The 26,713-nt window shown below is 34.6% G+C and overlaps 1 protein-coding gene across 1 annotated transcript in view; it reads right to left on the reverse strand.

Annotated features, from left to right (window-relative positions):
- The window catches only part of LOC106149549, a 196,168-nt gene that overhangs the window by 142,771 nt on the left and 26,684 nt on the right, over positions 1-26,713 (reverse strand). The window contains exon 3 of the mRNA XM_013518693.1: positions 21,182-21,613. Coding sequence (XP_013374147.1) covers positions 21,182-21,613 — 432 coding nt within the window. The remainder of the gene's footprint in view (positions 1-21,181; positions 21,614-26,713) is intronic.

A 26,713-nucleotide genomic window follows, 5' to 3' on the forward strand; every position in this document is an offset into this window, starting at 1 on the left:
AACACAAGTAAATAACATGACAATGATAAATCAATACATGTTGGTTATAACTGTAAATGTAAATGGCCTCAATTCTCCAGTCAAAAGAAACAGACTGGCAGAGTGCATTAAAACAACAATATCCAATGATATGCTGTATACAGGAAACACATTTCACTCAAAAGGAAATGCATCGACTAAAAGTCAAAGGATGGGAAACAATCCTCTATGCAACAGGAACCCAGAAAAAAGCAGGTGTAGCTATTCCGTTTGCAGACAATGTAAACTTCAAACCAACAACAATCAAAAGAGGTCACTATATATTAGTTAGGGAAAACTGTAAGAGGATGAGATAACGATCATAAACATGTATGCACCAAATATGAGAGCTCCAAATTATATAAGACAAATCTTAAGAGGCATGAAAACACATATAGTTAATAACACTATTGTAACAAGGGACCTCAACACCCCACTGACACAAAGAGATAGGTCAACTGGACAAAAATTCAGCAAGGAAATAACAGATCTGAACCAAAGCTATGAACAAATGGACTTAGTAGATGTATGCAGAGTGTTCCACTCCACAACATCAGAATACACATTTTTCTTAGCAGCACATGGGTCTTTCTCTAAAATAAACCACATCCTAGCCCATAGAGTATACCTTCCAAAATGCAAAAGAATTGAAATTATCCCTTGCATATTATCTGACCACAGTGCAATGAAATAGGAAATTAACAAAAAAAAGAACACCAAAAACTTCATAAACACTTGGAAATTAAACAACAACCTCTTGAACAACCAATGCATCACAGAAGGAATTCAAGAGGAAATTTTAAAATACCTACAATCAAATGAAAACGTAAATACAATTTACTGGAATCTATGGGATGAATGAAAGCAGTCCTCAGAGGGAAATTTATAGCAGTGAACTCACACATAAGGAAAACAGAAAGAGAACAAATAAGTAGCCTAATGCTTCATCTCAAACTTTAAAAAAGAAGAATAAGTCAGGCCAAAAGGCCAAAGAAGGGAGGAGATTGTAAAGATTAGGGAAGAATTTATGCAACTGAGACAAAGAAAACTCTCCAAAAAATAAATGAATCAAAGAGCTGGTTCTTTGAAAGAATAAACAAAATTGATAAACCCCTAGCCAACCTTCTCAAGAAAAGAAAGGAAAGAACTCAAATTCATGCAATAAGAAATGAAAAGGATGAAATTACTACAGATTCCACAGAAATTCAGAAGATCATTAATACCTACTTTGAAAATCTTTACTCCCATAGGATAGAAAACTCAGAAGAAATGGACAGATTCCTAGATATGTACAAATTACCAAGGTTGAGTCAGGAAGATATCAAATTCCCAAACAACCCAATATCAATTAATGAGATAGAAAGCATGATTAAAAACTTACCGACAAAGAAAAACCAAGGCTCTGAAGGATTCACAGCAGAATTTTACACGATATTCAGAGAAGATTTAATACCAACACTCCTCAAACTCTTCAATGAAATTGAAAAGGAAGCAGTTCTCCCTAATTCATTTCTGGAGGCAAGCATCATACTGATACCAAAATCAGAGAAAGACCCAACCAAGAAAGAGAACTACAGACCAATCTCACTAATGAATATAGATGCAAAGATACTTAATAAGACACTAGCAAATAAAATGCAGCAAATTATCAAGAAAATCATACATCACGACCAAGTGGGATTCATTCTAGAAATGCAGGTTTGGTTCAGTATTCACAAATCTATACATATTATACGCTGTATCAGTGGAGCCAAAGAAAAAAACCATATGATCATCTCAATAGATGCAGAAAAAGCTTTCGACAAGGTCCAACATATATTTATGATAAAAACTCTACAGAAAATAGGAATAGATGGTCTTTAACTTAATCTGATTAAAGCCATCTGTGACAATCAAATTGCCAACATCATTCTAAATGCACAAAAAGTGAAATGTTTTACTTTAAAATTGAGAACAAGACAAGGATATTCGTGGTCACCACTCCTGTTCGATATAGTTCTGGAACCACTAGCCAGAGCAATTAGGAGAGAGACATAAAAGGAACAAGGATAGGAAAGGAAGAAGTAAAACTATCACTATTTGCAGATGACATGATACCTTACATGGAAGACCCCAAAAATTCCACAAGAAGACTCCTTGAATTCATCAACAAATTCAGCAGTGTAGCTGGATACAAAGTCAACACCCAAAAGTCGATAGCATTACTATACCCAAAAAACAAATAGACTGAGAGAGAAATTAAGGAAACTATACCTTTCACAACAACATCCAAGAAATTGAAATATTTAGGAATCAATCTAACAAAAGAAGTAAAAGATTGATTCAATGAAAACTACACTACTCTGAAAACAGAGATCAAAGAAGATTTCAGTAAATGGAAAAATATTCCTTGCTCATGGATAGGAAGAACCAACATTGTGAAAATGGCCATACTCCAAAACTACTGTACAGATTCAATGCAATTCCCATTTAACTACAATAAGGATACCTCACAGATCTCAAGAAAACATGCCTTAAATTCATCTGGAACCAGAAGAGACCCAGAATAGCAAAAGCAATCCTGGTCAACAAGAACAAGTCAAATGGAATCACAATCCCTCACCTGAGATTATACTACAAAGCTGCTGTCATAAAATCAACCTGGTACTGGCTAAGAAACAGACCTGAGCATCAGTGGAACAGACTGGAAGAAACAGCCACAACCAAAAACACATTCAGCCACCTAATCTTTGATAAAGGGCCAAACAATCTCACTGGAAGAATGATAGCCTCTTTAATAAATGGTGCTGGAAAAATTGGTCTACTACCTGCCAAAGACTGAAAATAGACCAAGTCTATCACCATGCGTCAAACTCAAGTCAAAATGGTTCACAGATCTCAATATTAAAGCAGAAACACTAAATCTGTTGGAGGAGAAAGTAGGTAAAACCCTTGAAGATATAGGGGCAGGCAGAGAGCTCACGAACAAAAACCAAATTGCAAGTGAAACACTTGAAAGAATCAACAACTGGGATCTCATCCTACTGAAAAGTTTCTGCAAATCTAAAGAAATCACAAGCAGAGTAAAAAGAAAACCCACAAACCTGGAAAAAATTTTAGCTCACTGTCCCTCAGACAAAGGGCTTCTATCTAGAACATATAAAGAATTAAAAAATATCAGGCTCCCCAAATTCAAAGACCCAATCCAAAAATGGGCAGCTGAGATGAATACACCCTTCTCAGACAAGGAGATACAAATGGCTAACAAGTACATGAGAAAATGTTCAAAATCATTAGTCATTCAAGAAATGCCAATTAAAACAACACTGAGATTCCACCTTACCCCAGTAAGAATAGCTAGCATGAAGAAATCAACCAATAACAAATGCTGGCGAGGCTGTGGAGAAATAGGAACCCTTCTCCACTGCTGGTGGGAATGCAGACTGGTGAAACCACTGTCGAAATCAGTTTGGAGATTCCTCAGAGCACTATGTTTAGAGGTCCCATTCACCCCAGTTATTCCTCTTCTGGGTATTTTCCCATAAGATCTAAAAACATCATATCACAGCGATATGTGTGCTTATGTTCATAGCAGCACAATTTGTAATGGCTAAATTGTGGAAGGAATCCAAATGTCCATCCACTGAGGATTGAATAAGAAAAGTGTGGTACTTTTATATAATAGAATATTGCTCAGCTATAAAGAAAGATAAACTCGAGGCCTTTATAGGTAAATGGTCACAACTAGAGATCATACTTATAAGTGAAATAAATGAGACCTGCATGTGCAAGCACTGAATTGTTTCATTAGTGTAAAACCTGGAAGAGTTAGTTTAAAGTAGAAGGTATGATAGACATTGTGAAATGATAGGAAAACACTCAAGGGTAAAGGGCAACTGGGGTGTGGGAAAAGAGGAGGGAAAGAAGGAGAAATTTTGTATGTATGTATATACAGGATAGTTAACATAGTTGTTCTACTATTTTCTATGCTTTGCTGAAAAAAACTGTCAATGAGTCCCTGATTGATCAATATTGCGTGTCTCTATCTGTTTTCATGAGATACCACTTTGAAGATATCAATATGTAATACAACAAGCATTGTTAATTTCCTACCACTGTTTTTGTAACTCTGTATTGTCTGCACTGTTCTTTTGCTATTTTTTAAAAGGTTGTCTGTCTGTTAATGTTTTCCTCCTTTTATTTTAAAAATTAAAAAAAAAAATTAATGCTTTTTCTCCCTACCTGAGCAGCCATTGTTGACTGCTTACGTTTCTTTCTTAAGTCACTTGTTAGTGTGAAAATTATATTCCATAAATTACTTTTTAGAATGGAAGAATGCAGCTGTTTCAAACTCTATTAGCAAAATAGACAATTGTGCAAACTAGATTCCTCAGCATTTGTCTTGGTTACTTTTCTCTCACTGTTGAGACAAAATACCCTATGCCCAAAAGGAAGGAAAGGTTTATGTGGCTCACAGTTTATGGAGGTTTCAGTCCATACCAGGCTCGCTCCAAGGCAGGGTGGCACACTGCAAAGGGAAACAGTTCATGGTGGAGGAAGATAGCAAAAGGAACAAGAGCAAAAAGGGAGGAGTGGCAGGAAGCAGCCTCTTTCTCTCCCTTACATATGCAAACTATCTGCCCCAGGGCGGGCGTAGCACTCACACCCATAATCCCAACAGTGGATCATGGATCAATCCTAAACTCTAAAAGTGCACCTCATGACTGCATGAGGATTTGAGGGGACATCTAGACACAAACCATAACAGCATTTAAGAGTAAGGCGTCTGGACTCAAGCCTGTCTGAGTTAGATTCCTTTTCTATGTAATCTTTGTGGGAGGATACCTTTGCATCTTTGTTTTCTCACCTGCGTACCAGTTTGTTAACCTACTTTAATTCATAGGTTGCTTATGACAATTAAAACAGAAAATGTTTAAAGTGCTTAGTACGGTCCTGGTACACTGTGAATGTTCAATAACTTTTTATTATATGTACTCAAAATATTCAATTTACTTGGGATACATTTTATAAAAAGTAAAATGACATCACTGCTTTATCTACTTCTAAGAAGGAAAAAGATCTTGACATATTGTTATTGAGGCTACATGGGAAAAATTAAATGTCTTAATGCAGAGTATAGGGTAGTGTCTGTAATATTCAATGTTTAAGTTTCTTTGACTTTTGAGACTTTATAGGGTCCATTTATGCCAGAAATATAGCTGTGAGATCCTGAATGAAAAAAGGGCAATAAGAAATCTGAGAGCAACCAGACAGTGCTACTTTAATACAATTGAATTCTAAATTGAGATAGACTTAAATTCAAGTATCTGCTCTATTATTTACCAATGACATAACCTTGGGCAAGTCATTTAACTTCTCTACTTTGTAGCTATAAAATGATAGTAATGATAGTTATTGCATGGTAAACTTTCTGTGGTTGTTAAATGGGAGGAAACACTCATGAAACATTAAGCATGGTCTCCAGTAAATAATTAGTGCTCAATTTTTATTACTTGCTATCTATTTCCAGGAGTACATTGCTTCTTACCATAGTGGCCTAAAGGCAGGGGAGGGTTGGAAGGAATCAAGGCATTCATGGGGAATTTCAAAAACTTACAGACACTGTAAAAATGTGATTTCTATAAACTTAAATCAGACTTGAAACACATGTGGATAGAAAACAGTTGCTGATCCTGAACAAATAAGTATTTTAAGAAACAGTGATGCATGAATTCTGGAACTTTCAATTGTACTTTAAAGTATGACATATCTTTAAAAATCTGTGTTATTATATGTGTCTATGTGTATACACATGTGTGTGCCTGTGTGTGTGTGTGTGTGTGCATGTGTGTATGTGTGTGTGTGCATGTGTGTATGTGTGTGTGTGTCTGTGTATGAGAGAGAGGAGAAAGAATGAATGAAGGGGGTGGTGTTGTGGAACTCCTGAGTTTTTTTGGTAGTTTAAACTTCTCTCCAAGAAGTTCAAGCCACCATTTTTCAAGAGAGGGGAAGAAAATGCTTCTAAATTAAAAATTGTAAAGCAAAATAGTAAAAGGCTAGCTCTTAAATCATAAAATCATTATAAATAGAAATGGAAATGCTTTTATATCACCTTCATCATTAATAAGAAAAATCAGGCATCTAATCAATGATGAGATCAGAACGTTTTGATTAATTTCAGTGTGTGCCCCTGACATGTTTCCGCACACGGGGAGAAGGAAGGGCACAGCGCCATTCTGATGCATTACTGTGCTTTCGAGCAATTTGTTTCATGGCATCTAATAAATGACTTACATTGACATAAAACAAGTTAGTACACTATTAAGTGCAATAAATCATCATATTTGGTAGTTGGTGCAGATAAGAAACATTAATGGAGCTTGAATTTGTTTCAGGTGTTTGGAACTCATTGCATTCACTCACCACTACACATTAAAAAGAGAAAGAAATGTCTTCGAAGCAGAAAAATGTGTTAACCATCTGCTTTCCTTGTACAATATGATGAGTGTTAAATAGGTGCTAAAGTTAGAGTGTAGTTAAGTTCCTGCAGCTGGTGACTTCCCGCATGAGGGCCCGGGATGGGTATACATGTCATTTACAGCCTATGCATTCTGAATATTGAGTACCTACACAGCATGCAATGTTAAATAACTTAAATTTCAACCTGGATGAAGATTAAAGACCTCTAAGTTCAGACAAAGAACTTCATTTGAAGAATGAAAAGGAACAAGTATAGTAAACGAGATTTCCCTTAGCAGTCCTCAGGCTTCTTCAGCAGCGAAGGAGACCAAGCAGAAAACCTTTTGAAAGGAAGAATGCTGGCTGTCTGAGGATCTGGCCCTATTAGCAGTAAAAGGTTTTCCCTAACCTTAACACAGAATTTGACAGTGGTATGATTTTGGAAACACTAATCGAATTTTATTCAACTTTCCCTATCATTTCCACTGAGTCCTCTTTTCCTACTGATATAGGAAGAACCCACATTTCATTTGGTTTAAGGCCACTTTAGCTTCCTTTAACCTGTTTCACTGTTGCTCCTGATGATGTGGCTTTACCATTTTGGAAGAGCAATTGTCTCTTATTTTATAGATTCCCTCTATAGGATTTACCTAATATTTTACTATGATTTTATGTTTTTGCCAGGAGCACCTCGGGAGCTTTTGTCCATCACAGAAATCATGTCAGGAAATAAAAGACATTGAAATGCTTTATCACAGGTAGTATTAACCTTCATCATTTAATCAAGGTAATATCTTTCAGGTATTCCACTGTGAAAGGGAGTTCATGTTAAAAATTCTCTTGAAGGAGTGCTTGTGATTTCTTTCTGGATGACCTCTGTGGTGCTGGTGTCCTTGCCATGATTGGTTTTGGAGACTGCCTCTGGGATATCATCTCCCTAGCCCTTAGTTGAGCCAAATGCTTTGATTATAGACCAAAATCCTCCTTAAATTATTCTTTTCAAGATAAATTTTCCTGATTTTCTCCTTTAGCTTATCGTAATGGTAAGAGGATTCTCCAAAATCACAGTAAATTATGAAAATAGGAGGATATGGAAGAAAAAAATAGTTATGTATGGCGATTAATAAATGAAATCAATCAGTAAGCAGAAACACTAGATCTCTAGGTAAGATAGGATGTGTAAAAGAGGCAAGCTTCATAAAGATGCAGCATAACTGATATCAACATTTTCATAATTGCAGGAGTGAAAACCTTCGCTAATTTACCAAGTAAAATGTCAGAGAAAGCCAATCCGTAAACTGACATTAGTTTTTCCAGTTGAAAGTCAGTTAATTTTGCTTAACATCTTTATGTGGTTACTGGCACTATATTCTTTAACAATGTCACATTGTGGCTGCATATATCATTGTGACAGATAAATGAAGTGAGATAGTTGTTTACTCTGAAAGTCATATATGCCATGCAAAAGTGTCAGTTGAGAGTTTGGAAGTTTTATTTTCTCCAACAAATATAATATTTAGCAGAAACAAATAACTCAAATCATATCAGTGGGAGAAAGAAAAACCAAAAGTACTAATATTACTTTTAAAAACAAATTATAGCACAAATAAGAAATAGCATAAAATAAAACAAAATATTATTGCTTGTTATGTGCTATACTTGATGCCCAAAATTAATTAATTTCTCCTTTGTGTGTGTGTGTGTGTGTGTGTGTGTGTATGTTTGTGTGTCTGTGTGGTAAATAATTATACAATATAATTTTCACTTTTGGATTTAGATTTTGAGTCCAAATGAAAAAGGACAATGACATTCATTAACCGGAGAGGACAATGAAAGTAGCAGAATCATCTTTGTCCAGGGTTTTAATAAAGCTTTCAAAACTATAATTTAACCAACTGTCACTTTTTTGGTCTCCCCATCTAAAAATGGGATTGTAACTCATTGTGGAAATTTTCATTAGCATTAGCTCTATTGACTATATTCAAAGAGAGCTCCTGTAAATGGGGCCTTGGAGGCAGAAGACCAAGGTATTTTCAGATCTAAAACAAAAACTTCTTTACCAAAAGCACATTTCCAGTTTTAGAAACCATAGAATAGAAGCTTCATTTTCATTAGGTTAGAAAAGATTCCTTTATATGTGTCCTTTAGAATCAATTATTTTCCTGAAAGATATGTATGTACTGAATTAAAAAGTAGCAAGGAAGCGCCTGCCTGGCAAGTGCAAGGTCGTGAGTTCGGTTCCCGGTACCGGAGAAAAACCAAAACCAAAAAAAAAAAAAAAAGTAGCAAGGAGGAGAAAATCAAAGAAATATTTATTTGATGCTAATGTGGTACTATTGCTTACATTTCATTGGGTACTACCTCTTAAATACCTATCTTTCAGGCGTTATATGAGTTTATCTTTACATAAACACCATACTTTTCTTCATTGTATAGCTGTGAAAACTAAGCATTAATGGGGTAAAATAATCCATTCAAATTTATACACTGAGGAAGGTGCTGAGCCAAAGTTTCCAACTGACTCTTTGCCACCAGATATGCTCCTTGGTGCTATACTGCAATGAAAATGATCAATCTGTGTAATACATTGCCTGACAAAAAGTAGTGATCTTTCTCATTAAACTATGTAATTCAGCTCTATAAAAAATTACTTTACCCATTGATCAGGCAAAGGAAGATATTTTACTTCTTCAATGATCTCTAGCTTTTTCTTTCCATGGGTGGAATACATATTTTGTTTTTTTATTATATTCCTTCAGATTAATATTAATCTTTATTTTCAATTATCTTCTATATTTTTGAGAGTTAAGTGAGCAGATTTTTCAGTTGTCATTTTCAAAACTGTAAAATCTCTGTCCTGATAAATGCTTTCACAAAACATGTCATGCCTTTATCCATTCATCTGTTGATGGACACACAGTACAACTCAGGCACAAGAAAGATAAATCTGAGTCATTCGTAGGGAAATGCATAGATCAGACATAAAATGTAAAACAGACACAAATATTAATTGGACATGAAATTTGAAATATTGCATGGCTTATCTAATAGGAGAGAACTAAAATATAAATAATTAAAAGAACAAAATAAATGAGAGATATTAGGAAACAGGGAGGTCACCCTGGGGTTGGGAAGGGCATCTGGGGAAGAAGGAAGAAAAGATGTGTGGGGAGGGAGAATTAACAGTGGTCAAAAAATGATTAGTATGAATGCAATGCCTATTAAGAAATGCCTGCCCAGAATTAAGTTTATTTTATTTAAAAAGTGTATATGAGGTCCACATACTCTACATTGTCTGGGGGACAAATATGAAGTGAGGAAAGTATCCTATATGCTTTTTTTTCCCTTTTTCTTTTTCTTTCCAAAATGTCTTTCTTTTTGAAAAATAAAACTTCTCTCCTGATATATTTACACTTTTTTATTACGTATTGTGTATCATTATGGGTTATCTAAATTAAGATTTATTGTTTTTGAGTTATTTTATATTGCAAGAATTTATGTCATCAACTATAAATCCAAGAGTCATGACCTGATTTTGAAATATGGAAATAGTTTTACCAGGGAAAAGTGGGAAAATTCTGAAATCATACCTTACCCAGATATTTCTTAGCAATATTTAAAGAGGCCACAATACAACTGTATTAGTTTATTATTGCCACTGTAACAACTTCTGTAGATATACTGGCATTAAAACCCTCAAATTTATTACCTTACAGTTCTGGACATCAAAGTCTAGAATCAAATCGGTGTCAATGGCTAAGAGCCAAGTGCCCACAGGGCTGTGCTCATTGGAGGTTGTAGGGCAGAGCTGGTATCCTTGCCTCTCCCAGCATCTAGTGTCTGCTGTTATGGTTTGAATCTGGGTGTCCCCCCAAAGCCTCAAGCGACCATGGGGCAAACTTTCAGAGTTGAATGATTGTGGGTGTGAGAGCTACACCTGCCCTGGGGTGGATAGTTTGCATATGTAAGGGAGAGGAAAAGAGTGCTTGGGGCATTCCTCCACCGTTCGGCCTGGTGTGTGCTTGCGGCTTAGCTGTGTTCTGCCGCCCTGAGAGGTAGCTCTTTGCCATGTGCCGCTCTGCCTTATAATCTGCCAAGTACGGACTGAAACTTCCATGAACTGTAAGCGAAATAAACCTTTCCTTCCTTAATTTTGGGCATCAGGTATTTTGTCCCAGCAGAGAGAAAAAAGTCACCAAGACATCTGCCAAATTCTTCAGGTCAAGGCACTGCCTGCATCTCTCCAAATTCACTGTCTGGTACCTTTATCATATCACCTTCTTTCTTGTTCTTCGAATATTCCTGCCTGCTTTTTGTAAAGACCCCATTTTTATCCAGGATTATTTAAGAAAATCTCTGCTGTTTAAGATCCCTAACTACATTGCAAATGCCCTTTGCCATGACAGCTAGCACATTCCCATTTTCAATTATGGATGCAAACATCCTTGTGAGGCTATTATTCTGTGTACCACATTAACAACCATCACTGTAATCCTTTAAAGGAATCTATGTTAAAAATAAAAACTAGGTTATCCACAAAGAGTTGTCAAAATGGAGCCTTTTGTGTAAGATCTTCATCTAGATGTTTGTATTAATTCACAAAATATTAAACCATCCTGATTTTTTTATTTTATTTAAGTAGAATTGTCTGTGCTTGTTTATAATATAATTGCAATTATTCTCTGCCAGTATCTATTTTCCTTTGTAAATGCAACTTTGTAGTTTCTTGCATGTCATGAAGAAGTGAAATCTATTTTAACACTCTGTTCTGTGGATTTCTTTGTGTCTGTTTTGATAAACAGAATATGGAATAGGAGAATTCTACAAATTTTGAACATGGGCTTCCTGGGGCCTCCTGCATTTTTACTGTTCTTTCAAAGCTCTCATAGGCTATCTGCTTGAAATTCATAACTTATAAACTGCGTAACCTGCTGGATGAGGAGACACTACTTGGGGCAATGAGGTGCTCCTGTCCTATTGCCATCCTTAAAATAACCACACCCTGGAAACTGGCAACAGATGCCTGATTTATACCAGGTAAGACCAATTGATCTGACAATCTCATCAAAGACTTTTGAACAACAATAACTGTTTACTGCAAAAACTAATAATTTGGGGGTGATTTGTTACACAACAGATACTGACTGATGCATTATATGATAACAATGTATTGTTTAGATTGCAAGGTGATTGCTGTTATATCCAAGAATTAAAATCTTATGAACAAGTTTTTAAATTCTTGAAATCTCTTTTAAGACTGTTCTATATATTTGTGATGATACTTATGTGAGTTTGTATTTTTGCATGAGTTTGCTTAATAAGCAAAAGAACATTCAGTTTGAAGGTTAATTTTAAGTTACTTTAATGAGATGTTTTAGAAATTACAATGAAATATTGTGTAGCTCTTTGAAAATTATGAAATATCAATGGATAAAATTATGTTATGAGTTTCTCATTGATTTTTAATTATAGTTATGTTCAGATAAATTGTTTTAACAAAGCCTCTGGAAAACAGTGAAGGTTTTAGGGATTAATATTTCTCTCTTACGAGCTTGCATACTTAAAGAAAACAATATTAAGCATGTTCAAAGTTCTGTCGGGTGTGGTGGTTCTTGCTTGTAGTTCCATTTACTTAGGAGCCTGAAGCAGGAGGATAGCTAGCTTGAGGCCACCTTGTGTAATTTAACAATATTGTGACCCCAAAAATAAAGAGGACCAGAGATGTAGCGCTCAGTGGAAGAACCCTCTTGGTTTAATCCCCTGTATTCTAAATAAATAAATAAATAAATAAATGTCATCTAGTTCCTTCTTTGTACTAAAAACAATTTTCTGAACAAAACTTTCCTTAAATATACAATTTTAAATAAGGTATTTCCCTGCTGTTTACTGAAAAATTTTTAGACAAGATATACATATCCGTATGCATGCATATTTTTGTGCATATATATCTGTAAATAGATGTACAGTGATCCCTGACCTATCACAGGAGTTATGTTCCAGAGACCCCTGTGATAGGTGAAAATCTGCAAAATAATGGGATTATATTTATTTTATTACTTCTATATATTTTAAAGCTTTATAAACCATTCCCACAGTCCTATATACTATTCCCACTCTCTTACTAACCTTTCCCACACTCTTATAAAAACTTCATATGCTCTTAAACAATTTCTAGACTCTTAAACCTATGTAATTTTAACAACATATACAATTCTGTATTGGTACTCAATGTGAAATAGGTAAGAAGAGATGCTGAATGTATGGGGCAGTGTAGGAGAACAAACAGACCAATGCTATGGTCACTGAACCAGTCATTACCCAGGAGATACAACACAGTGCTGTGGTTGATCACCTGCCATTCCATCAGCCATTAGTGTGCCATGTACAATCTCATGTTGGTGAACTTGGGCAAGTGGTAGTGGTGTACTGCATTTCCATTGTGTACCGTATGGTATTCATCCACTGATGAATTACATATTGTATTTTATTTAGATTTAATATTCTTTTAATACTTTTTAATTATCATTTTTTATATTGTTTTAAAATTTTAGGTAAAAATAATTAAAATCATAAATAAAATATAAATACCCATGTACCACAGGTATTTATATAAAATATGAAATATAAATACCTGTGTACCACAGAATCCCATGACATAATGAAAACTCTGCAATACAGAATTACATATATATATTTCTTAAAAAACTTCAGTACAATGAAGCCTCAATAAGTGAACTGCAATATAGAGAGGAAGGACTGTACATATAAATGTAATATTGCAGAAACCTAAAATCACAAATTCTCAGTATAATCAAAATAATTCTGTAATTTTTTAAAAAAGTGCCTAAAGCTGAAGAACTTCCTTCTATAGAAACAATAAAATGTAGTTCATTTTTCTTATGGAGGCGATTTGTTAATTGAAAACAATTTTCCTTATTTGAAACTATTTTTATCCTTGCATTAAAATATCATAAATTATTGAATGTTTCTACACATTACCAATATTCTAGTAGTCTAAGTGTAAGTATTAAAGATGTAGTTAGATTCTTGAGCATTAATTATGCAAATAAACATCTTACTTTATAATGACTACAGAAAATGCAAAGTTATAAAAATTACTATGCTATGGAACTAGTCATTTAATTTCAAATTTAGTTAAGCTATAATTGTGTTTACATGCATAGTAACATAAAAAACTATAATTGAGGGGAAAGAAAGTTAATACTTTGTTGATTTGTCCTTCCCGTCTTTTCCACTCTTGCTTTAGAAGTTATATGGAATTACTTAGAAGCAGAATTTTAATAATATTCCCAACTCTTACATGTCTAAATTTCTAAATTCTACATTATACTACTAAAAGCTATGTGTTTACTATGTACAAGAATTTGTAAAGACTAATCCATGTTTCATACATTTAGGGAAATACATATTATAACAAAATACCTTACACCATTTAAAAATAAATATATTAAACAATTCTCACATTTGCTGGAAAAACAGTGGTTTCATATGTGTTTCTTTTCATAATTATTTTTATAAATACTAGGTGGTAAATTATAATATTATAAATAGTACTGACCTCATATTTCAATCAGAACATCCTAATGCTTCATTCTCTTACTAATACATTTTAGCAACTACATTTCATCCAGATGAGAATATATCTTAGCATAATTTATATCAATGGTTTTTCTACATTCAGCAACTTTTCATTCAATTGTCTTTGGTAAATACCAAAATTGTTACATAAAATAAAAAAAATTAAATGGAAACTCATTTTTGTTGCTTTAATTAATAAAAATAAAAATATGTAGTATTGTGAATGTCTATTGTAAGTGTACCCCAAATGCTTAAACATACATTATATGTATAAGCTATAAACATATAAACCAAACTAATTGCAGTTATGGAAATAAACTGAGGGAAAGAAAAGTTTCAAGTCAGTAATCTAGAAGATGTCCCATGTTTTGATGACTCATTAGCCTCAATGTATCTCTGTAAATATAACTTTACATCCTCTAGTCTCATTAAATTGGCTAGTTACTTGATGTGCAAGAAGTATTGTATATGTCTAAGTACTGTATATGTCTCAGTAGAAAAACAGGTAGTAAGTATTAACAAAACATTTAAAAAATTTTTTTGCATTTCTGTAATGCCTTCTATGATATCTAATTATCCATTAACAAAAGTGGAATTGTGTAGTTTATGATTACTGTCATTACATAAAAATAAAATAAAACAAAGAAACAAAAAAACAAAGCATGGAGTTTTCTCCTACTGGAAAACCTGAGATAATTTATAATTTTTTTTGAAACTCAGCCATACTCTATCTTAAATAAGGACCCTAATAGGTACAGTAATTTCAAATAGTAACAGTTGAATTGGTTGCTTTAAAATGGCAACAACAGTACAAATGTTGTCCTAGTTAATAAATTTATTAATCTTATTTTCTGCATTTGATTATCACCTTTAGCTTATAGACATATTTCATATATGAAATTACAGTTGATGATAGTACTATTGATGGCAAATTTTTTTCAGTCTCTATACTTGATGATTTAAAAGTATTAAGAATAAACCCTTTAAATCTTTGCAGAGCAGTAAATTAAGACACTTATTTGCAAGGTTAAATTTCATTCAGCTGCAGAAGTAAATGCAAGATTTAGAATTAAAACCTAATTCACTGTGGTTTCAAAGGTTTAATTACTTGCATTTGCCCATCATTATGATAAATCCTGAGAAAGATCACAATACCCCATCCCAAATACATTGCTCATCTATTTCAAGTAGATTATTCAGAGAAACTGAAACTGTAGACCTCTATAGATAAAGAAAGAGCTCTAGTCCCCCGCCCTTTGTCCTTTTATTCTATGAGTTTATGGATTTCTGCTTTTATTGTTGAATACTTATTATAGGGAAAAAGTGTGTTTCATTCTGTCGTATTTGCACATGACTTCAGCATACTTCTATCGTTTCACTCCCAATTATTCTCCTTAGCTCTCCTCCTCCCTTCCTGAGTGCCTTCTCTAACAGTGTCCCTTGTACTTTCACGGCATCATTTCTTCTAGATTCCTTACGTGAGAGAAAACATGCAATATTTGTCTCAGTCTGAATTATTTAATTCATGATGATGGTCTCCAGTTCCATTCATTGTCCTGCAAATGACATGATATTCTTTTCATGAGAGAATGTTACTCCATTGTATCACTATTCCACATTATCTTTACCCATTCATTGGCTGATTGGCACATAAGTGAATTACACAACTTAGACATTGTAATTGTACCATGATAAACTTAAGTAGCAAGTACGTCTACAGTTTGCTGACTTTAATCCCTTTAAGTATAAACACAAGAGAGTTAAAGCTGGATTAAATGGTAACAATAATTTTAAGTTTTTGAGAAACTTCTGTACTGATTTTCAGAGGGTTATACTAGTTTGTACTCCCACTACCATTGTAGAAATGTGTTTCCCCTCACACTTACTAGCATTTATTATGACATTATATATATATATATATATATATATATATATATATAATGTCATAATATATATATGTATATATATGACTATAATACCTGACTATAATACCTGAAACTTTGAAACACATATATATATGTGTTTGAAACTTTATATATGAAACATATATATATGTGTTTGAAACTTTATATATGAAACATATATATATGTGTTTCAAACATGTGTTTGAAACTTTGAAACAACATATATATATGTATAGGGTATAGGGGATTAAATCTAGGACCTCCTGACAGAGCTACATCCCTAACATTTTTTAACTTTTTATTTACAGGCAGGTTTTCACTGAAACAGAAAATTGACTAGGCTGGGCTTCAATTTACAATCCTCCTGCCTCAGCCTCCCAGAATGCTGAAATTATATACATGTGCCACCACACCTGGATGGTTTTTTGTGTTCTTGATGATAGCTAGTCTGACTAGGTAAGATGAAGTCTTAGTGTAGTTTTTATTCACATTTGGCTAGTGGTTAAACAGTTTGAATATTGTTGCATATAATTATTTGCCATTTGTATTTCCTCTTTTGAGAAGTGTTTGCTCAACTCAGTTGTCCATATACTGATTGGGGTGTTGAAGTGCTTGAATTCATTATATATTCTGGTCCTCCACTGGATGACTAGCTGGAAAAGACTCCCCCATTCTGTAAGCTGTCGCTTCACACTGTTGTTTCCTTGCTATGCTGAAGCCTTTTAATTTGAAATAATCCTATTTGTTGGTTCTTATTATTTCTGAGCCTTTGTGGTTCTATTCAGGAAATCATTGCCTGTACTTGTGCCTTGAATTTTTTCAGCTATTTTCTTCTAGCAGTTTCAAAGTTTCAGGTATTATAGTCAGATCTTTGATCCACTTGGGTGATTTTTATATAGCTGAGACAAGAGTCTAGTTTTAATCTTCAACATATGAATATCCAGTTTTCCTAGCATCATTTGTTAAAGTTTTCTCCTTTTTTGGTATTTTAAACAGAATAAAAAATTCTAAAAAATTAAAAATGATACAAAATTTCAGAACAAGACCATAGGCAATTAATAATTGTTGTTATATTACATAATGTTATCTTCAAAAGAGTTGTTCAGATTAGCAGATAGGGACCTGAAAAATTGATCAAAAAATGAAGAATTAACTCTTCTTTTCCATAAACCAATAGAAAATAGTACAATTATCTAGCACATTTGTCAAGAATGAGATTGTTTTAGTTATGAAGATTTGCTTTTGTATTCTCTGTTCTATTTTACTGATCTGTCTTTTTTAAGTCAGTTCTATGCAGTTTTTGTTACTATGGATTTCTAGTATATTCAAATTTCATGTATTATGACATGATATTGGTATTTCTGCTCAGGATTGCTTTAGGTATTCTGAGTCTTTTGTGTTTCTGTAGGTATTTTAGGATTAGTTTCTTAGTTGTTTGAAGAATATCATTGGTATTTTGATGGGGACTACATTCAGTATGTAATGGCTTTGGTTAATATGGCCATTTTAACAATATTATTTCTGGTGATGCAATAACCTGGGTAGTTTTTCCATCTCATTCAATTTGGGGTCTTCATCGATTTCTTTCTTCAGAGTTGTATACGTTTTAACATAAGAGTCTTTCACCTTCTTGGCTAGGTTTACTCCTAAGAATTTGATTTTTTGCAGTTACTATCAATGGAATTGTGTTCCTGATATCATTATCAGCAGTTGATTATTGGTATATAGAAAAGCTATTGATTATTTAATGCTGTGTTTGTATCATTTCACCAAGCTGAATTTGTTAATAGATCTAATATTCCTTTTTTGGATCCTTTAGGGTTTTTCACATATAGAATTAGATAATTGAAAATACAGATGTTTATGCCTCTCTTCCTATCTGAATCTCTTCTGTTGTTGTCTCTTGACTAATTAGTTAAAATTTCAAGTAATAAGCAGAAGTAATGACAGTGGGCACTGTTGTCTCATTCCTGATTTCAAAGAAAATGCCTTCAGTATTTTCACCATAGACTGATGCTAGCCTTAGGTATGTCATGTCTAGCCTTTATTATATTGAGGTAAAATTCTTGTATATCTAGTTTCTTTACAGCTTTTTTATGCATAGATGTTAAATTCTTTTTCTGCACCTGTTAAGATGATCATGTGACTTTTATTTTTGATTCTAGTTATGTGGTATATTACATTTATTGATTTATGTATGGTGAAACATCCTTGCATTCTTAAAATGAAAACAATTGAATCATATTGTATGATCTTTTTAATATCCTGTTGAATTTGGTTTGCAAATATGTTATTGAGAACTTTTGCATCTATGTTAATCAAAAGTATTGGTCTGTATGTTTTTTTTTCATTGTGTCATTATCCACTTTCGATATTAGGTTGATATTGGTTTTGTAGAATTAATTTTGAAGCATTCATCCCCTTACTATTCTATGGAGTAGTTTGAGGAGAATTAATATTAGTTCTACAAATATCTGGTAAAATTCTACAGTAAATCCTTTCAGTTCTAGGTTTTTCTTTGCTCTAATGTTGTAGGCAAATGAGTTAGGTAGAAATATTATAGGCAGTCAGGGCCTTGAAAGGAGCCAGTGCAAAAGATAAGATACCGTGCAACTGTGGGAGAGTCAGACACCTTCAGCTGTGGGCCAGACCTCAAGACAAAAGATAAAATAAATGTACCTACAATCCTCCCTAAGAATAAGTGTCAGAGACTGATATTCTAAGTGGGTCTCTATCAGCTTGAGAAAGCCAGCGAGAGTCACTAATTCACCTCCTACAGGAAAAGTCCCTATTCTGTATTCATGCCCACTTGCTACGTGACTCCCTTTCCCATTTGATCCAGATTTAATCAATTCTAACTGAGCAATTACACTCGTAATCTTACTGGTTGACCATAGTTTTGTCCCACCTCATGCCCACCTTGTGAGTTCCCATGTTTCCCACCTTGCACCTGCCTTATGGCATGGATTTGCTCTATAAAAATCCCTAGAAAAGACAGGTTCCTTGGCAACCCACTTGGGTCCCCTTCTGCCTCTCTTGGACAGAAGATTTCTTTCCCTGAAGAAATATATACTGCTCTTAACCTCTGTTGTTCCTAAAATTCATTCTTTGATTTTTAGAGAACATGAACTTGTCTCAGATTTCTAGCAGGTTGGAAGTTTCTTTCCACTACATCACTAGTACCCCACTGTATGTACATACCACATTTTTTATCCATTTATCTCTTGTTTTTGTTTGTTTTTGAGACAGGGTCTCACCATGCAGTTCAGGCTGGTCTTGAACTCACTTTGCAGCCCAGGCTGGCCTTGAACTCGCAATGATCCTCCTGCCTCAGGCTCCCGAGTGCTGGGATTACAGGTGTGCATCACCATGCCTGGAACCTATCCATTTATCTCTTGATGAGCCTGTAAACTGCTTTCAAGGTTTAGCTATTATGAGTGGTGGTGCTATTACAAACATGGATATTTTAGCAATCAAGTTTTTGAAACATCTATTCATAATTTCATCCCCTTTGATACATAAAAATTCAATTATTGGAAGACTATAAAGTTTTGGATGCATCACGCGGCCTTGTTTTCATTTGTTTCTTGCATTTCTATATTCAGATTTCTGCATCTGTTGGGTTACATATATCTTCCACTGTTATGTGCAGGCCTTTTAATCAAGCTGTTTTCTTGCTATGACGTGGCTTAAGGTATGAATACACCCTACTTTCAAAGAATTTACTCAGTGTATTCAAAGCGCCAGGTTCAGTTTCCAGTGCACTGCTGTTCTGCCTTCCACCTGATTGCTTTGGGTTTTCTGTGTGTGTGTGTGTGTGTGTGTGTGTGTGTTCCAGGAATCGAACTCAGGACATTGTGCTTGCCAGGCAGGCACTTCTGTGTGCTGACCTATATCCCTGGACCTTAGTTGCTGACTCTCACTTTGGTCTCCAGCTCTTTCAGATGGCCTCTATAACTTGTCAAGCAGTCAAGTGCCTGCTGATTTGGTTCAACCTCCAGGAACAACCTGTAAGTGCTGAATGCCTCTAGTCTGCTATACTTTAGTAGAAACAAATTCAGTCTATACTAGTAAACAGCAGATGTAGGCAGAGTTTCACTAGATGATTTTTCCCTACCTGCCTAGGAAAGATCTTTTGCACAGGAAGTATAGATTGGGGTTCTGACATTCGGCCAGAAAGATAACCACAGTGGAGATGAGCGGTGGTGGTGTTCTGATGACTGTTATACAGGAAACTGTCAGTATAGTATGACAAGTTTCCTCAGCTTGCATCACTTTTTTTTTTTTTTTTTGGTTTTTCTCCGGTACCGGGAACCGAACTCACGACCTTGCACTTGCCAGGCAGGCACTTTTGCCGCTGAGCTAAATCCCCAGCCCCTGCATCACTTTTCTCAACCTCCCATAGCTTGTTGCTACCGATCCTTCAGCAGTTTCAGTTCTCTATTTTTCTTTCTTTCTTTCTTTCTTTCTTTCTTTCTTTCTTTCTTTCTTTCTTTCTTTCTTTCTTTCTTTCTTCCTTTCTTTCTTTCTTCCTTTCTTTCTTGGGCACCAGGAATCGAATGCAGGATCTTGCACTTGCTAGACAGGTGCTTGTGTAGCTAGGCTATAACCCAGCTCTATTTCTTTCTATTGTCAGATAATCTTTAAACTTTAACTCTCTTGCTCGATTTTGAGTCTCATTCCAACTGTGTTTATAATTCCCTTACTTAGGCATATGATAAATTTTAATTGTTACTTTTTTCTGTTTATATATTATCAATTTATAGACATAGACTAAAGTGATCAAAACCCTAGAGGGAAAAGAGAGGGAAAAAAATAAGAAACAAGACACTTCCCTACCATTCAGGCTGAACTCTGGCTAAAGTAGCTCTTGCTGCATGTTGAAGATATAAACAGTGGTTAGAGATGGTCCTTGCCTCTGAGGAACTTACAACTTAGTTGTGGAAACAGAGCCCAAACATAAAGTAACATTGTTATAAAAGAACATTTCAGAATTGCTTTCATGGGAGTGAAAGAAGGTCAAGTCCCCACTGGCACAGATAATACAAGAAGACAATAATAAAAGATGCTGAATCTTTGCACTGAATTACGTGATTATCTCCAGATATGTGCTAGAATATAGGTGAGGGGGAAAAACATTACATATTAGAATAAAATAGTATGCTTGCCAATCAGCCAACTTGTCAACTATAAACCTAGACTTTCAATCAACAACTTTTTACCTTTTGGCTGTATTCAGGTGGTCTAGCTGTTCTGTGTCCAAATTTAGGGGCCTCAAACACACTTCTCAGCTCGTCAAGGGCAATAGAAATGCGTTCGATCCTGCGGCGACCCGTCAGGGAATCTTCCTTTAGCACTTCAGGCTGGCTGCATTCTCTGGAATGGTCATTCTTGTCCTCAGGACTTTTGTTTTCAGGCTCTGCATTTAACATCTGTCCTTTACTGCAGGGCAGACTCGGAGGGTGGGGAGCCTCAGGTGCTGAGTGAACCTCTAAGTCAGGCTCCAGCAGTTTGTTTTCCAGAGGCTGAAGGAGCCTGGAGTGACTGCCGCCAGGACAACTTTCACTTCTCGGGTGATCGCTGGATTCCCATTTCTGCCTCAGAAGACTGAGGGAGCCTTTCTGGATAGGGAACAGAGGTGGTTCCAAGTGGTCCTGTAAAATCAAGAGCACTTTTGTCAAAGATATGCTCAGGTGTCTGAGTCATTTTCAAAACACCCTGCATAGGAACATCAGCACTTGCAATTATGTATTATTATATAATTATAATTATGTATAATTTTTTAGCTTTGGCTTCTACAATGTTATGTCAATTAAACTTGAATTAGATTATAGAGAGATCTGGGTTACATAGAACTGGTTACACAGCCATTTAAATATAAAGAGACAAATAGTGGGAAAATACGATGGTTTTTCTTTTCCATCTATGTGAAATTAGCTTTGTTGATTCATCATTTAATGTATTATGAAAAAAGTGCAATTTATGAATTTCCTTCCAATAATAGTTTAGTATTGCCATGAAAGTGTTTGTTTCTGCAAATGTCTTACTTCAGAACTAATATCCTTATAGTTAAAAGTTGCTAGGTATTTCCTGGAAAGGCAAGCACTTGGTTAGTCACCATGCACATATTAGACAGATGATAGATATAGATATGAAGAAAGATGCACCATTGTACTCCCAACATCATGACCCACTTGTGAGGTTCTACTATTATTATTTTACAAGTATGATACTGAGTATTAGAATCATTTGCCAAGGATTCTTAGTGATAAGTCCCAGATCTGAAGTATATCTGCGCAACAAAAATATCTGACCTCTCTACCCCTAGAATTTATTGTCTTTTTTTACACTTCAAGTGTTAAATTCTCATTTTATCATGAAACTGATTGGAATTTCACCTTGTTTTTTAGTTGTATGGTATGTAGTTTAAAAAACTACAATGTTTATAAGAGATACATACATGCACAGAGAAATTATGGATACCAAGCATTACATGAAGATTTAGCATGGATTTTTGTCATACATACATGTTCTTTCTCTTCTAATCAAGAAATTATGCACTTCAAATGTGGGACTTTAAAAATAAATTGTATTTTTGAAGGATCATGCATTTTCCTGAAAATCGCAGCCCTGTTGGTACAGTATACAATATCATCTAGATTAAGTCTCGTAAGAAATAGCTCAAAGGGGTCGCTTAACACAATAACTTTAGATTTCTCTGTCAGTTACATTAGGGAAAATATTTAAACCATTGAAATTCAGTATACATAATAGGTTAATAAATGTATGTACAAAAGAAATAAAATATTGTTTTACTAATTTTTCCCTTCCTATATGAATGCCTGCTGATTTTTAAAATATCATCTCATTTATTTAAAAATATTTGGTACCCATTAAATTGATTTAATGGTGTTTTAATCATTTACGAAACTGCTGGAAAGTTCTATACTTACAGCAAAAGTTCCACTGAATCTTGGATTTTACTAACTTTGTGACCTTAAGAAAGCTCCACTGGTAAAATATACATACACATACACAAATGACTTTATCTGAGAAATAATTTAGGTGATGCATATACATATCCAGTATGCCTTTGTACTCACTAACCAATCCTCCCTGTCCCTTCCTTCTTCCTATTCTCCTCAACCTCTTGTAATTACCATTTTGTTTTCAATTTCTATAAATTAAATGTTTGTAGATTCTCTAATGGAATGAAATCTCATCTTTCTGTGTTCTATTACATAGCTGGGTGAGTATAAATAATGACAATATGTTGTATATTCTTTTTAAAAGCCAGAAGAAGGCAACTTCAGTGTTTTTGTTACAAGTGTTCAAAGAGGGTGATATGCTTCACTTAATTTGAACATGTCATAAAAACACCACAAGGCATCCCATAAATAAAGATACATTTATTGGCCAATTTTTGGAAAAGCCCCCGCCTAGAAACTAGCAACTTCTAGTGGGTATTATACCTTTCAATGACTAGTAAATTAGGAACTCCAGACCCATTGACAATAATGGGCACTAAGCTCATTTCCTGAAACAGATTTAAGTAAGATCCAGAACCTCATAATACAAGTGAAAGATATCCAGAACAAGCTGAAAATCACTCCTACCAAGTGTGAAGTATATCTAAACTTGAAATGAAATAAAAACAATGTGACCAGCATGGAGATGACACAGACACTGGAATCATATGACAGGAGTTTTAAAGTAGTCAACATAAAATTACTTCAACGAAGAATTATGAACATGCTTGAAAAAAGTTTTGAATGGAAAGGATGAGCAAACAAAATCAGAAACAAAGTAACAAAACAAAAAACAGAAGATATAAGGCAGAAGCAAATGAAAGATTTAAGATAAATACAGAAATAACTAAAAATTTTAAAAGTTACTTGGTGGTCTTAGTGGAGCGGGAAAAAAAAGAAAAAGACCACAAATGACAAAAACCCCCTCCGTCTGACCAATACAGAGAAAAAAAAAGAGAAGAATTCACTGCTCAGAAGAAATATGAATGGTTCATAGAAAAATGAGAAATGCAAATTAAAGCAAGGCTAAGATTTCATTTTACTCTAGAAAAACCAGCAATAAACAAGAAATCAACCAATAGCACATATTAGCAAGGCTGTGGCGCAAATGGAACATATCTATGTTCTTGCTGGGAATGTAAACTGGTAAAACTACTATGGAAATCAGTATGGAGTTTCCTCAAAAATTAAAAGTAGAAATTCCATTCCACCCAGCTATTCCCATACTAGGTATCTAACTATAAGAGTCAGAGATATATTATAGTGATTCATGCATGCCAATTTTTAGCAACACAATGTGTAATAGGTAAACCTTGGAAGCAGGCTATACACCCCTTAGCAGACAAATAGATAAAGAAAACCTGATACTTATACACAATGGAATACTACTTTGTTTTTTAAAAGGTTAAAGTTGAACCATCTGTAGGAAAATGGTTGCACCTTGAGAACATAATGTTAAGTGAAGTAAATCAGACACACAAGTTTAAATGCCTTATGGTTTCCCTCATATTAACAACCCAAAGTATAAAGAAAGTAAAATAAAAGATAAATAAAAGGAAACAGAGAGACAGAGCTACTACCTATGGTAAGAGGATCGAGACGGAGTGAAGAAGAAAGGATGGGAACGAAAGGGTTAGGATGTGTCACATATATGTACCAAATACTCATGACAAAAGTAGACATTGTGTATCACAAGCATATACTAATAAACACATTTTAAAAAGATCTAACTTGCATGTAATTGGAGTTCCAGAAAGAAAAAATGGTGTGGTTGAGAAATTATTGAAAAAAGGTATGGCTGAAATTCCTCCAAATTGGTAAAAATATACCGCTATACATTCAAGGACCTGAGCTAACCCCCCAAGACAGATAATACCAAATTTCAGGAAAAATATTTTTAAAACATTCTTGAAGTCAATAAGAAAGAACACTTTGCCTACAAAGGAAAAACAATTAGCCTGACAGATTTCTCCTCAAAAACCATGAAGGCCAGAGGAAAAAGAACACAATATTTTTCAAGTGCTAAAAGAAAACAGGGCAACCCACTCGGATCCCCTTCTGTCTCTCTCTTGGACATAAGCTGTTTTTCCCTCAACAAATATATTCTGCTCTTAACCTCCGTTGTTCCTAAAATTCATTCTTTAAAAAAAAGAAAAGAACTGTTATTTCCAAGTTCTGTGCATAGCAAAATTATCTTTTAAGAATAAATGAAAAGTAAAAACATTCTCAGACAATGCAAAAGTATGATAAAGTAAAAAATAAAATCTACCTCCAAAGGTCCCATCTGCATAATTCTATGTTTATAACATTCTTGTGATGATAAAATTATAAATTTGAAGAACAGATTATTGATTGCAAAGAATCATGAAAATGAAGGGTGGTCAGTTTGACTATGAAAGAGTAGTTCATGGGAGGTCTGTGCAGTATTTTAACATTTGTTAGAGAGCACATCATAAGATGCAAGTGATGTATAAAATTAGAAGACTTTCCCAGCATTTTGAAAATTGCATGATAAGATATGTATGAATAGAGGAAAAAGGCTGCATATTTAAAAATAATGTTTCACATGGTAGATAAATGCTTTGTTAAAGACCTGAAATACAGTTCTAAAGGGTCAGCTGGATGACAGCCTGTGACCATGATGCAAGTTTCCAATTGCTTACAGGGTCCTGTTCTCCACCTGCAGTGAAGTAAGCACAGATTCACAAGGGATTCCCTTCTGTTCACATATACAGAGGCCTATTGCTGCCTATTAGGGGACGTACTGATCATTTTTCTGGCCAGCTAAGTGAGCAAAGTTCAAGAATAACTTGAGTACATGAATTTTGGACTCGATCTCTTCCGTGACGTCATCTTCACTAGGATTCAGTATGTGGAGTGCTTGAGCCTCAAGATGTACCAAGGTAGACAGATGGGATAAAACTAAAAATTTCCATGGATGCTACAAGGTTACTTTATGGGTTGAAAAAAAAATTGGGGGCAATACAATCACTATCTGTCTTTCAACAGAAGAGATATGTGCTGCTTTGGATTGTCAGGCATAAAATATATTAATTGTAAGTGAACAAATTCTGTTTTCCTTTTTGTCTTAACAGGGAAAAGAACATAAAAAATCTACTACATGCCTACTGCATGAGGTTATTATGTTCCTGCATTTTCCCTGTTGGGAGATTTTTGGTAATTTTAAAGATTTTTAGCCATAAGTACCCTCTTCATTCTTTTTCAGCATTTAATTTGTCTATCATTCTTTTTGTGTGTTGTATTTCCTCAATGTGGTCTTTTTTAAACTACAGGTGTTTTTGTTTGTTTGTTTGTTTGTCGTCTCGAGACAGGGTCTCACTATGCAGTTCAGGCTGGCCTTGAGCTCACTTTGTAGCCCAGGCTGGCCTCAAACTCACAATGATCCTCCTGCCTCAGCCTCTTGAGTGCTGGGGTTACAGGCATGTTCCACCACACCCAGGTACCACAGGTGTTTTGCCTAAAAAGCACTTGCCTCTCCTGTTCTCCTGGTATATGTTAAATATGTTGTTCACTGTTTAATCCCTCTATCTTGGCTCCCTTTTGTTTACTATCACAAGTTGTTTGTGTGCCTATTTGATCAGTCCATTTACTAACTTGCAAAGTCCATGAAGGTTGAGTACATGTTTGTTCTTCAGTAGTTAATCTTTGACTACTAAAGCAGTGCCTAGGGCAAAGATGGGGCTCAATATTTATGTAGAATTAGTA

Source organism: Chinchilla lanigera, unplaced genomic scaffold (assembly GCF_000276665.1).
Source record: "Chinchilla lanigera isolate Chin_1 unplaced genomic scaffold, ChiLan1.0 scaffold00048, whole genome shotgun sequence".
NCBI classification, from domain to species: Eukaryota; Metazoa; Chordata; class Mammalia; order Rodentia; family Chinchillidae; genus Chinchilla; species Chinchilla lanigera.